The sequence below is a fragment of the Ranitomeya variabilis genome, chromosome 5 (assembly GCF_051348905.1).
Source record: "Ranitomeya variabilis isolate aRanVar5 chromosome 5, aRanVar5.hap1, whole genome shotgun sequence".
In the NCBI taxonomy this organism is placed as follows: Eukaryota; Metazoa; Chordata; class Amphibia; order Anura; family Dendrobatidae; genus Ranitomeya; species Ranitomeya variabilis.
In genome coordinates, this window is record NC_135236.1 from 31884287 (window position 1) to 31899282 (window position 14996).

General features: G+C 44.4%; 1 protein-coding gene and 1 long non-coding RNA gene across 2 annotated transcripts in view; one reads left to right on the forward strand and one right to left on the reverse strand.

Moving 5' to 3' along the window:
• Positions 1-14996, forward strand: part of EFNB3 (ephrin B3) — a 110913-nt gene that overhangs the window by 83623 nt on the left and 12294 nt on the right. The window contains exons 2-3 of the mRNA XM_077261642.1: positions 3412-3707; positions 9310-9402. Of these exons, the coding sequence (XP_077117757.1) occupies positions 3412-3707; positions 9310-9402 (389 nt within the window). The remainder of the gene's footprint in view (positions 1-3411; positions 3708-9309; positions 9403-14996) is intronic.
• LOC143774251 (uncharacterized) overlaps positions 1-14996 on the reverse strand; it is a 129850-nt gene that overhangs the window by 17412 nt on the left and 97442 nt on the right. The window contains exon 2 of the long non-coding RNA XR_013215501.1: positions 6044-6252. This is a non-coding gene — a long non-coding RNA (uncharacterized LOC143774251). The remainder of the gene's footprint in view (positions 1-6043; positions 6253-14996) is intronic.

Genomic DNA, 14996 nt, shown 5'->3' on the forward strand with positions numbered 1-14996 from the left:
CCTATCAATTGTCTGGACTAGTCCACTTTACATTACGATTGAGGGAGTGGAGAGAATTGAGTGAGGGGTCCATCCACAGCCCCCCATATCTTACCTAATATGGTGTATGCTCCACTTCCTTCCCCCAAAAAAGCTTCAGTGAAGTTCTGCAGCATTTTATTTATTTGTTTCAATATTTCATACCTTTTAAGATCTCTGCTTGCTGTTAGTGAATGAGAATATTCTGCTGTATATTCAAAGTCTTGAACGGAATCGGTCGGTAGGACCCCAGCTCCTAAACCGTCTATTTGGTCAACATAGATCATAGGAAGCTGAATAAGATGACACCGTCATGTCTGTGATCCGATGTCTTACTCATCAGAATCTACATTTTTCTTAATATGTAAATAAGGTATTAAGATCTATTGGCGGGACATAGATCTCCCTGAGGCTCTGCCTCCAGAGCTTACTGTAAATGATGGGGGGGCGTTATCTGTGTGAGACATGTAGATCAGGAGAGCAGACTGTCAGTCATTACATGTCTCACAATGAGCACTGTGGATATCACTGTTATTATGGGGACACTGTGGATATCACTGTTATTATGGGGGCACTGTGGATATCACTGTTATTATGGGGCACTGTGGATATCACTGCTATTATGGGGGCACTGTGGATATCACTGTTATTATGGGGGCACTGTGGATATCACTGTTATTATGGGGACACTGTGGATATCGCTGTTATTATGGGGCACTGTGGATATCACTGTTATTATGGGGGCACTGTGGATATCACTGTTATTATGGGGCACTGTGGATATCACTGTTATTATGGGGCACTGTGGGTATCACTGTTATTATGGGGGCACTGTGGATATCACTGTTATTATGGGGGCACTGTGGATATTACTGTTATTATGGGGGCACTGTGGATATCGCTGTTATTATGGGGCACTGTGGATATCACTGTTATTATGGGGGCACTGTGGATATCACTGCTATTATGGGGGCACTGTGGATATCACTGTTATTATGGGGGCACTGTGGATATCACTGTTATTATGGGGGCACTGTGGATATCGCTGTTATTATGGGGGCACTGTGGATATTCCTGTTATTATGGGGGCACTGTGGATATTCCTGTTATTATGGGGGCACTGTGGATATCACTGTTATTATGGGGACACTGTGGATATCACTGTTATTATGGGGGCACTGTGGATATCGCTGTTATTATGGGGCACTGTGGATATCACTGTTATTATGGGGGCACTGTGGATATCGCTGTTATTATGGGGGCACTGTGGATATTCCTGTTATTATGGGGGCACTGTGGATATCACTGTTATTATGGGGCACTGTGGATATCGCTGTTATTATGGGGCACTGTGGATATCGCTGTTATTATGGGGGCACTGTGGATATCACTGTTATTGTGGGGGCACTGTGGATATTGCTGTTATTATGGGGCACTGTGGATATCGCTGTTATTATGGGGGCACTGTGGATATCACTGTTACTATGGGGCACTGTGGATATCGCTGTTATTATGGGGGCACTGTGGATATCGCTGTTATTATGGGGCACTGTGGATATCGCTGTTATTATGGGGGCACTGTGGATATCACTGTTATTATGGGGGCACTGTGGATATCACTGTTATTATGGGGGCACTGTGGATATCACTGTTATTATGGGACACTGTGGATATCACTGTTATTATGGGGACACTGTGGATATCACTGTTATTATGGGGACACTGTGGGTATCACTGTTATTATGGGGCACTGTGGATATCGCTGTTATTATGGGGGCACTGTGGATATCGCTGTTATTATGGGGGCACTGTGGATATCACTGTTATTATGGGGACACTGTGGATATCGCTGTTATTATGGGGGCACTGTGGATATCACTGTTATTATGGGGGCACTGTGGATGTCGCTGTTATTATGGGGGCACTGTGGATATCGCTGTTATTATGGGGGCACTGTGGATGTCTCTGTTATTATGGGGGCACTGTGGATATCGCTGTTATTATGGGGGCACTGTGGATATCGCTGTTATTATGGGGGCACTGTGGATATCACTGTTATTATGGGGCACTGTGGATATCACTGTTATTATGGGGCACTGTGGATATCACTGTTATTATGGGGCACTGTGGATATCGCTGTTATTATGGGGGCACTGTGGATATCACTGTTATTATGGGGGCACTGTGGATATCACTGTTATTATGGGGGCACTGTGGATATCGCTGTTATTATGGGGCACTGTGGATATCACTGTTATTATGGGGGCACTGTGGATATCACTGTTATTATGGGGGCACTGTTGATATCACTATTATGGGGGCACTGTGGATATCACTGTTATTATGGGGGCACTGTGGATATCGCTGTTATTATGGGGCACTGTGGATATCGCTGTTATTATGGGGGCACTGTGGATATCGCTGTTATTATGGGGACACTGTGGATATCACTGTTATTATGGGGCACTGTGGATATCACTGTTATTATGGGACACTGTGGATATCACTGTTATTATGGGGGCACTGTGGATATCACTGTTATTATGGGAGCACTGTGGATATCGCTGTTATTATGGGGCACTGTGGATATCACTGTTATTATGGGGACACTGTGGATATCACTTATTATGGGGCACTGTGGATATCGCTGTTATTATGGGGGCACTGTTGATATCACTATTATGGGGCACTGTGGGTATCACTGTTATTATGGGGGCACTGTGGGTATCACTGTTATTATGGGGGCACTGTTGATATCACTATTATGGGGCACTGTGGATATCGCTGTTATTATGGGGACACTGTGGATATCACTGTTATTATGGGGCACTGTGGATATCACTGTTATTATGGGGACACTGTGGATATCACTGTTATTATGGGGCACTGTGGATATCACTGTTATTATGGGGGCACTGTGGATATCACTGTTATTATGGGAGCACTGTGGATATCGCTGTTATTATGGGGCACTGTGGATATCACTGTTATTATGGGGCACTGTGGATATCGCTGTTATTATGGGGGCACTGTTGATATCACTATTATGGGGCACTGTGGGTATCACTGTTATTATGGGGGCACTGTGGATATCACTGTTATTATGGGGGCACTGTGGGTATCACTGTTATTATGGGGGCACTGTTGATATCACTATTATGGGGCACTGTGGATATCGCTGTTATTATGGGGACACTGTGGATATCACTGTTATTATGGGGCACTGTGGTGATATCATTGTTACTGTTGGGTGGTCCCGGTGATGTAAGAACGGTCCCTTCTTCTGTATACTGCGGTGTATAGATTGTCTATATGTCCTGTGCTGTATACCTCTGCTCGCCCAGCCTGTGCGGATCGCTCCTGACCTCTCCTCCTCTCTCTTCTCTCCCGCAGATTTCAGGACGCTGAGGGCTACGTCTTGTACCCACAGATCGGGGACCGCTTGGACTTGTTGTGCCCCCGCTCTGAACCCCGAGGACCCTTCTCCTCATTCCCCTATGAATATTATAAGCTTTATTTGGTGGGCACAGAAGATGAGGTAGTGACATGTTCTGTCCTGCGGACGCCAAACCTCCTCCTCACCTGTGACCGCCCGGGGCAGGACCTCCGCTTTACCATCAAATTCCAAGAGTACAGCCCAAATCTGTGGGGTCACGAGTTCAAATCCCACCGGGACTACTACATCATCGGTGAGCAGTTCTGTAAGGTCAGGATGGACGATGACCCGCAGCCTCCAGACTTTTCAGCCATTTTTCTCATGCAGAATCCAAATACATAGATATTTTCCTGTAGTCACCACCAGGTGGAGTTCTCTGTGCACAATCTTATGGTAACTCTCCAGTCTGCAGTTAGCTCCCTCTAGTGGTGGCCGAGTGCACAATCTTATGAATAACTCTCCAGTCTGCAGTTAGCTCCCTCTAGTGGTGGCCGAGTGCACAATCTTATGGTAACTCTCCAGTCTGCAGTTAGCTCCCTCTAGTGGTGGCCGAGTGCACAATCTTATGGTAACTCTCCAGTCTGCAGTTAGCTCCCTCTAGTGGTGGCCGAGTGCACAATCTTATGATAACTCTCCAGTCTGCAGTTAGCTCCCTCTAGTGGTGGCCGAGTGCACAATCTTATGAATAACTCTCCAGTCTGCAGTTAGCTCCCTCTAGTGGTGGCCGAGTGCACAATCTTATGATAACTCTCCAGTCTGCAGTTAGCTCCCCCTAGTGGTGGCCGAGTGCACAATCTTATGGTAACTCTCCAGTCTGCAGTTAGCTCCCTCTAGTGGTGGCCGAGTGCACAATCTTATGGTAACTCTCCAGTCTGCAGTTAGCTCCCTCTAGTGGTGGCCGAGTGCACAATCTTATGATAACTCTCCAGTCTGCAGTTAGCTCCCTCTAGTGGTGGTCGAGTGCACAATCTTATGGTAACTCTCCAGTCTGCAGTTAGCTCCCTCTAGTGGTGGCCGAGGGCACAATCTTATGAATAACTCTCCAGTCTGCAGTTAGCTCCCTCTAGTGGTGGCCGAGTGCACAATCTTATGGTAACTCTCCAGTCTGCAGTTAGCTCCCTCTAGTGGTGGCCGAGTGCACAATCTTATGATAACTCTCCAGTCTGCAGTTAGCTCCCTCTAGTGGTGGCCGAGGGCACAATCTTATGGTAACTCTCCAGTCTGCAGTTAGCTCCCTCTAGTGGTGGCCGAGGGCACAATCTTATGGTAACTCTCCAGTCTGCAGTTAGCTCCCTCTAGTGGTAGCCGAGTGCACAATCTTATGGTAACTCTCCAGTCTGCAGTTAGCTCCCTCTAGTGGTGGCCGAGTGCACAATTTTATGAATAACTCTCCAGTCTGCAGTTAGCTCCCTCTAGTGGTGGCCGAGTGCACAATCTTATGGTAACTCTCCAGTCTGCAGTTAGCTCCCTCTAGTGGTGGCCGAGTGCACAATCTTATGATAACTCTCCAGTCTGCAGTTAGCTCCCTCTAGTGGTGGCCGAGTGCACAATCTTATGAATAACTCTCCAGTCTGCAGTTAGCTCCCTCTAGTGGTGGCCGAGTGCACAATCTTATGAATAACTCTCCAGTCTGCAGTTAGCTCCCTCTAGTGGTGGTCGAGTGCACAATCTTATGGTAACTCTCCAGTCTGCAGTTAGCTCCCTCTAGTGGTGGTCGAGTGCACAATCTTATGGTAACTCTCCAGTCTGCAGTTAGCTCCCTCTAGTGGTGGTCGAGTGCACAATCTTATGGTAACTCTCCAGTCTGCAGTTAGCTCCCTCTAGTGGTGGCCGAGGGCACAATCTTATGAATAACTCTCCAGTCTGCAGTTAGCTCCCTCTAGTGGTAGCCGAGTGCACAATCTTATGGTAACTCTCCAGTCTGCAGTTAGCTCCCTCTAGTGGTGGCCGAGTGCACAATCTTATGAATAACTCTCCAGTCTGCAGTTAGCTCCCTCTAGTGGTGGTCGAGTGCACAATCTTATGGTAACTCTCCAGTCTGCAGTTAGCTCCCTCTAGTGGTAGCCGAGTGCACAATCTTATGGTAACTCTCCAGTCTGCAGTTAGCTCCCTCTAGTGGTGGCCGAGTGCACAATCTTATGATAACTCTCCAGTCTGCAGTTAGCTCCCTCTAGTGGTGGCCGAGTGCACAATCTTATGGTAACTCTCCAGTCTGCAGTTAGCTCCCTCTAGTGGTGGCCGAGTGCACAATCTTATGATAACTCTCCAGTCTGCAGTTAGCTCCCTCTAGTGGTGGCCGAGTGCACAATCTTATGGTAACTCTCCAGTCTGCAGTTAGCTCCCTCTAGTGGTGGCCGAGTGCACAATCTTATGATAACTCTCCAGTCTGCAGTTAGCTCCCTCTAGTGGTGGCCGAGGGCAGATATGTTTTACTTTAACTTCAAATCTATGGAGTCAATTTTGATCTCCGTATCCGAAAAACGGAGCAGTGACCTCTCTGAAGATACATTAAGAAAAAAATCAGCAGAGCATTTTGGACATTTTTAGATAAAATGAAAAGATATTCAATATGCTACATTATCACCTTACCAACATATAGAGGAACTCAGATTGCTGCTGTTTAACCCCTTAAATGTTGCTGTCAACTTCTGAGAGTGGAATTTAAGGCCTTCTTTACCAGCCGCCTTTTCGGGCATCCACCAGTAGCCCCATGACGCAATCGCAGCATGCCACGACAGCATCAGGTTTCATCAATTTCCTGATATACTGCAATACTCTGGACAAATCCACAACAAGGTCTAAAAAATAAAGCCAAAAAAAAATTCTAAAGTCTAAATTAGAATTATTAAAAACAGAAATAATAAAATTTTAAACAAATAATAAAAATATAATTAATAATATATTAACATAATAATATATATGTAATAATATACATCAATAATATAGCAATATATAATATGTAATAATATGCAGCAATAATATCATATCTTTTTATAAAAATAAAAGTAAAAATAATAAATAATGTAATAATAATAAAATAATACAAATATATAATAATACATGATAACAAATAGTAATAATACATGTATAACTATAATAATAACCTGTTCCTTAATAATACAAAATAATAAAATACAAATATATACTATATAATACCAAACAGTAATAATTATATAACAGTCTTTTATAATAAGAAAATATATATAATAATATAATTTTATATATTTATAATAATAATATTAAAAAAATAATAAAAATCATATTCGATATGGTTGTCAGTAAAAGTCCTATCTATCAAAATATAAAATAATATAACCTGTAAAATAAACGCCATAAATAAATAAAAAATAATAAACACCAAATTTATTTATTTTTATTTTTTTGCTGCTCCTCTTCCAAAAAATGCAATAAAAGCAACTGAAATATCATATCTACTCTACAATGGTACCAATAAAAACTTCATCTCAGAAAATGGCGACACGAACCCCCCCCAAAAAAAGTTCAGACTATCCAGAAATGATATAGCCGTATTCGTCCTGACCTGGCTGTTTGTCTCATTACATTTTTTTTTTCTACACTTTTGTTCCCATTTATAAATACGTTATACGCTAAAATGAAAAGTGTCCTTCAAAACTACAACTCGTCCGGGAAAAAAAAAAAAAAAAAGTGGAAAAATAAAAAAGTTATGAGTCTTTGAAGAGGAGGAAAAACAAACTTGCAAAAATGAGAAGGAAAAAAAACACGTCTGGCCTTGAAGGGGTTAAGTGTGAAAACGTTCTTTCTAAATCATTTTCAGGGTAATCTTCCTGTCCCAGTGCTGTGGAAGCTCCCTGTTGTTTAGGGGTAACTGGACTTTATAGCAGCCAATCAGGTTTTTTCTTTATTACTAGAAAAGTGACAGCTGGGTTGTGATTGGTCCCCAGGAGGTTTATTGTCCCTGAGGTTCTAGAACAGATGTGTTATCATGGGGACACAGGCAAGGAAGGTTACCTTATCTGTAACTATGAGCGTGACCCTTGTTTTGGCAAAGGTGTGGTAGTCCAGTCTTCTAGACCAGGCTAAGTAGATGCTCTCCTTGAGTTTTTTTTGCCATGTATGATCCACAGCTGCCATAAGGTGGATCCCTATGATATTTACACCCTTGCCATTTACAAGGCCTTTATGATATAAGACCTCCTGGGGACTCTCCACCTTAGCTTCCATTCCCCGTTCCTTGGTCAATCTCTGTTCCTAGAATACGCTTGTGCCGCCGCTCCCCTCCCCGCACATCTCGCCTGCCAACCTCTCCCTCCATCCTCTGCTGCACTTCCCCTCGGGGTGCTCTTGTTTGCTGTGCCAGCGAGCGGAAATAATGAGTTCTGACATTTAGGTCAGAAATAGAGTTGGGGGGGAGACATGGGCGAAGAGGCCGGGAGGAACCCATCTACCTCTGACACTCCTCGTTGCCACCAAACTCACTCACCTGCTGCCACTTACCACACAGCTTGGGGGATTGTGGGAGAATGCAGTGACGATGTTGGACCTTAATTATTTCTAAATATTGTCATAACTAGTTAGAAAAAAAGTTTGTGTTTCCCTATAAAAAATTACCCAACAATTCTCCACATTGCCCTTCCACAGTGAACACCCCGGCAGGATGTCCAAGTGGAATATTTGTAAAAGTTATCGTTCTGGGTGTCCATTAATATCAAGGTCTTCTCACCCAGGAGTTGATCCAAACATGGGGTTCATGGGAAGCATTAGCACTATTCCTGGTGGAACCATGAGCTATCAAGACATGGTAGAACGAAGAGCTCCCAAGTCATGGTAGAACCAGGAGCCTCTAAGTCAAGGTGGAACCAAAAGCTCCTAAGGTATGGTAGAACCAAAAACTCCCAAGATATTTTGAAACCAGTAGCCTCCATGTCATGATGGAACCAGGAACCCCAAATCTATGTTAGGATCACCAGTAGCTTAGTATTCATAGTGGAACCAGATGTCTCAGTTTACTGACTGACTACGAGCGCCCAAGTGATAGTTGAACAAGGAGCTCCAGAATGATGGTTGCACCAGTGCCTACAAAGTTCAAAATAAAACAAGAGCTTCCAAGTCCTGGTCCAACCAGTAGCTCTTGAGTATTGGTGGAACAAGGAGTTCCCAAGAACATGATTAATGAAGTGTTCCTTTGGTACCAATGAGAAAATTGTCAGTGTAAACCAATGATCAGTCAAGCTTAATATTGCACACAACATTCTCCTGAATTTCTGTGCTCCACCGAGGCATCAGCCAGCATTCCTCAATGTCAGGAGACATTCACCCATGTATATCCACCGTCTTCTATTTTTCTACAGAATGTAGGTTTTTCCTACATGTTATCGTGATAGTCATTGCCCTATAGAGAAAACAGTAAACCCATCTGTGCAGTCTACATTTTCCGTTCTCCCCTCTCTCATCATATCTATGTCCTGCTTTCCCACCCTCCGCCTTCCTTAACCCTGTCCCCCACAGGCATGTCATTCTACACCCTTCGTCTCGCCGGCCCCCCCATACCTTGGGCTTCTGATTGGCTGTGAACTATTTCTTCCGTGACAAGGGACAGTGGGGGACATGATTTAATAAAACAGGACCCAAGATGGCTGTCAGAGCTCGTTAACAAGTGAGCTCGTTTAGCCTACATTGCTTCTTAACAAAGGCTGCTACTCTGTTGAGTCATGTAGAGAGATGTACACGCGTGACCTTAAATGTATCATGTTCCGGGCTGCATTTTATAATAATATATATAAAACAATAAGTCTTTTATGTTCAATGATGATATTAAGGACATGACCTATTGCCGGCCACTCTACCTTTTGTAACCACTGAACATCTCGTTTCAGCCACCTCAGATGGTACCCTTGAAGGGTTGGAGAATCTCAGCGGTGGGGTGTGTCAGACCAAAGGCATGAAGGTCACTTTAAAGGTTGGACAGAGTAAGTATTCCACCACAAGAGCGAATATATGTAGCCATAAGGTCAATGGGGCAAAAAAAGAAAAGTGACCTGAGTTTTTGCTAGTGGTACGGCAATGAACGGTAAAACCAAATGGAAGTACTTGGAAAAAAAATGAAGACATAGTCCACTAAAGGAAAGAAAGGTCATGGAAGTATCCCTAGGAGAAAGGGAACAATGTCAGGAGAACATATTCCAAATCCATGGGGATGACTGGACAGTGGCTGCAGATGATGGGACTTTTGTAGAAATGGGAGCAATGGCTGGAGGATATATTGATAATGTGAGTATGGACCCAGCGACTGGAGATAATAGAATGATGAGGCAGGGATCAGTCACTGAAGATGATGCTGATGATATGATGAATATGGGACCAGCGATTGGAGATGATGAAGATAGTAGGAGGAAGGGAACAGTGACTGGAAATGATGAAGGTATGATGAGGATGTTACCAGTGACCGGAGATTATTGAGGTATGGTGAGGATGAGGCCGGTGACTGGAGGTGATATAGGTATCATGAGATAACAAGAGGATGAGACCTGTGTCTGGCGATGATGGAAGTATGATGATGAGACCAGCAATTAGAGCTGATGGAGGTATGATGATGATGATGGAGGTACAACGAGGATTACACCAGTGATTGGAGATGATGAAAGTATGATAAGGATGGGGCTAGTGACTGACTATAATGGTAGTATGAAGATGATGAGGTTTGGCTGGAGAGCTGGAGATGATGAAGGAATGATAATGAGACCATTGACTGAAGGAATGATGAGGATAGGACCAGTGACTGGATATCATGAGGGTATCATGATGATGCCAGTGACTGGAGATGAAGGTATTATAAAGAGGATGGAGTTAACTAATGGAGATGATGGAAGTGGGACCGGTGACTGGAGATAATTGAGGTATCATAAAGAGGAGGTCAGTGGCTGGAGATGATGGAGTAATGATCACCAGCCTAGGGCCAGTGACTGGAGATGATGGAGGTATGATAAAGAGGAGGCCGGTGGCTGACCAGTAACTGACCATGACCAGTAACTGGCTCTGATGGTGGTATGATAAAAATAGCAGAAGTGACTGGACATGATGGAGCTATATTGATGATAAAACCAGTGACTGGAGATGGAGGTATGAGAAGGATGAAACAAGTGACTGGAAATAATAGAGGTATGATGATGATGAGGCTAGTGACTGGATATGATGGAGGTATGATGATGAGACCACTGATTGGGGATGATGGAGGTATGATGAAGATGGTCCAATGACCGGAGATGATGGATGTATGACTACTAGGATGATGGATGTATGACTAGGATGCTTCCAGGGAATGGAAATTATGGACATATGTGGGATATGGGACCAGTGAATGAAGATAATGCAGGTATGATGAATATGGGGCCAGCTTCTGGGGATGATATGGAGTTATGAAGATGAGAACAATGACTGCAGATGTTGGAGGTATGATGACGATGAGGCCAGTGAATGGAGATGATGTGAGTATGATTAAGATGCTTACAGTGACTGGAGATAATGGAGGTATGATTAGGATGGTACCAATGACTGGAGATGATAGCGGTATGATGAGGATGAGGCCAGTGACTGGAGATGATGATGGAGGTATGATGAGGATGAGGCCAGTGACTGGAGATGATGGAGGTATGATGAGGATGAGGCTAATGACTGGAGATGATGGAGGTATGATAAGGATGACACAAATGACTGGAGATGATGGAGGCATGATTAGGATGCTACCAATGACTGGAGATGATGGAGGTATGATGAGGATGAGGCTAATGTGTTGTGAATTCTGTTGTGGGTTCTGCTCTTGGGCTCCCTCCGGTGGTTATAAGTGGTAGTGCTGCTGTTTGTCCTTCACAGCAGTCATCAGGTGCGTCCACTTCGGACGGGGCTATTTAGTCTGGCCTCACCCTTTGGTGAGTGCCAGTTGTTCATTGTTTCTGGAGGATTCACATCCCTTCCTGGTCGCTCCTGCTTGCAGTTCATTTCTACAAGATAAGTTCTGCTTGTTTTTCTGCCCACATGTTGTGGGTCTCATTGTTCAGTGCATTGCATGTTTTTTCTTGTCCAGCTTTATCTGTGTAAGGATTTATGCAGCCAAGCTGGAATCTCTGGAGAGGCAGATTTACCCTCCATGTCTTTAGTTAGATGTGGAGTTTTTGTATTATCTGTGGTGGACATTTCATAGTATTTTAATACTGACCGCATAGTACTCTGACCTATCTTTTCTATCTAGCTAGATTGGCCTCCTTTGCTAAATTCTGTTTTCAGCCTGTGTATGTTTTTTCCTCTCCTCTCACAGTCAATATTTGTGGGGGGCTGCCTATCCTTTGGGAATTTTCTCTGAGGCAAGATAGTTTTCCCTTTTCTATCTATAGGGTTAATTAGTCCTCCGGCTGTGTCGAGGTGTCTAGGATTGGTAGGTACATCCCATGGCTACTTCTAGTTGCGGTGTTAAGTCCAGGGTCTGCGGTCAGTACAGTTACCACATTCTCCAGAGTACGTCTCATGCCGCTCCTAGGCCACCAGATCATAACAGTACAACTGGCCAACAATGAGTTAACCGCATCTCAAAAGAAGGGAAAGAAAGTGCTGAGCCATTTTTTTTTCTGTACTCTGTTGTGTTTTTTTTTCCCTCTTTATCTCTGGGTGGCTCAGGAGTTTGGCGCTGACATGGATGTTCAGGGACTTGCTTCTCGTGTGGATCAACTTGCTGCTGGAGTACAGGGTATTTCTGATTATATCGTGCAGACTCCTGTTTTAGAGCCTAGAATTCCATCTGTTTTTTGGGGACAGGTCCAAATTTTTGAGCTTTAAAAATAACTGTAAACTGTTTTTTGCTCTGAAGCCCCGTTCCTCTGGTGATCCCATCCAGCAGGTAAAAATTGTCATATCTCTGTTGCGTGGCGACCCTCAAGATTGGGCATTTTCCCTGGAATCTGGGAATCCGGCCTTGCTTAATGTAGACACCTTTTTTCAGGCGCTTGGGTTATTGTATGATGAACCTAATTCTGTGGATCATACTGAGAAAACCTTGTTGGCCCTGTGTCAGGGTGAAGAGGCGGCAGAATCATATTGCCAGAAATTTAGAAAATGGTCTGTGCTTACTAAGTGGAATGAGGATGCTTTGGCGGCAATTTTCAGAAAGGGTCTTTCTGAATCTGTTAAAGATGTTATGGTGGGGTTTCCCACGCCTGCAGGTCTGAGTGATTCTATGTCTCTGGCCATTCAAATTGATCGGCGCTTGCGTGAGCGCAGAGTTGTGCACACTATGGCGTTGTCTTCCGAGCGGAGTCCTGAGCCTATGCAGTGTGATAGGATTGTGTCTAGAGCGGAACGCCAAGGATTCAGACGTCAGAATAGGTTGTGCTTTTACTGCGGCGATTCTGCTCGTGTTATTTCTGATTGCCCTAAGCGTGCCAAGAGAATCGCTAATTCCGTTACCATCAGTACTGTACAACCTAAATTTCTGTTATCTGTGACCCTGATCTGCTCATTATTGTCATTCTCTGTCATGGCATTTGTGGATTCAGGCGCCGCTTTAAATTTAATGGACTTAGAATTTGCCAGACGTTGTGGTTTCCCCTTACAGCCTTTGCGGAGTCCTATCCCTTTGAGGGGCATTGATGCTACACCATTGGCTAAAAATAAACCTCAGTTTTGGACACAGTTAACCATGTGCATGGCGCCAGCCCATCAGGAAGATTGCCGTTTCCTGGTGTTGCATAATTTGCATGATGCTATTGTGTTGGGGTTTCCATGGTTACAGGTACATAATCCGGTGTTGGATTGGAAATCTATGTCTGTGACTAGTTGGGGTTGTCAGGGGGTTCATGATGACGTTCCTCTGATGTCAATTTCCTCCTCCCCCTCTTCTGAAATTCCTGAGTTTCTGTCAGATTTCCAGGATGTATTCGATGAGCCCAAGTCCAGTTCCCTTCCACCGCATAGGGACTGTGATTGTGCTATTGACTTGATTCCAGGCTGTAAGTTCCCTAAGGGCCGACTTTTCAACCTGTCTGTGCCTGAACATGCCGCCATGCGGAGTTATGTTAAGGAGTCTTTGGAGAAGGGGCATATTCGGCCATCTTCTTCTCCATTGGGAGCAGGTTTTTTTTTGTTGCCAAGAAGGATGGCTCCTTGAGACCCTGTATTGATTATCGCCTCTTGAATAAGATCACGGTCAAATTCCAATACCCTTTGCCTTTGCTTTCTGATTTGTTTGCCAGGATTAAGGGGGCTAGTTGGTTTACTAAGATTGACCTTCGAGGGGCATATAATCTTGTTCGTATTAAGCAGGGTGACGAATGGAAAACTGCGTTTAATACGCCCGAGGGCCATTTTGAATATCTTGTGATGCCATTCGAACTCTCTAATGCCCCATCTGTGTTTCAGTCCTTCATGCATGATATTTTTCGGAATTATCTTGATAAATTCATGATTGTATATTTGGATGATATTTTGATTTTTTTCAGATGATTGGGAGTCTCATGCGAAACAAGTCAGGATGGTATTTCAGGTCCTTCGTGATAATGCCTTGTTTGTGAAGGGGTCTAAGTGCCTCTATGGAGTACAGAAGGTTTCTTTTTTGGGCTTCATTTTTTCTCCATCATCTATAGAAATGGATCCGTAAAGGTTCAGGCCATTCATGATTGGATCCAGCCCACATCCGTGAAGAGCCTTCAGAAATTTTTGGGCTTTGCTAATTTTTATCGCCGTTTCATTGCCAACTTCTCCAGTGTGGTTAAACCCCTGACCGATTTGACGAAGAAGGGCGCTGATGTAACGAATTGGTCCTCTGAGGCTGTTTCTGCCTTTCAGGAGCTTAAGCGCCGATTTACTTCTGCCCCTGTGTTGCGTCAGCCGGATGTTTCTCTTCCTTTTCAGGTTGAGGTTGACGCTTCTGAGATTGGGGCAGGGGCCGTTTTGTCTCAGAGGAATTCTGATGGTTCCTTGATGAAACCGTGTGCCTTCTTTTCTCGAAAGTTTTCGCCTGCGGAACGCAATTATGATGTCGGCAATCGTGAGTTGTTTGCTATGAAGTGGGCATTTGAGGAGTGGCAACATTGGCTTGAGGGGGCCAAGCACCGTATTGTGGTCTTGACCGATCATAAGAATCTGATTTACCTCGAGTCTGCCAAACGGCTGAATCCTAGACAGGCCCGATGGTCCCTGTTTTTCTCCCATTTTGATTTTGTTGTCTCGTATCTTCCGGGTTCTAAGAATGTTAAGGCTGATGCCCTCTCTAGGAGTTTTTTGCCTGATTCCCCTGGGGTTCTTGAGCCGGTTGGTATTCTGAAGGAGGGGGTGATTCTTTCTGCCATCTCCCCTGATTTGCGACGGGTTCTTCAGGAGTTTCAGGCTGATAAACCTGATCGCTGTCCAGCGGGGAAACTGTTTGTTCCTGACAGATGGACTAGTAAAGTGATTTCTGAGGTTCACTGTTCTGTGTTGGCTGGCCATCCTGGGATTTTTGGTACCAGGGATTTGGTTAGTAGGTCCTTTTGGTGGCCTTCTTTGTCACGGGATGTGCGTTCTTTTGTGCAGTCCTGTG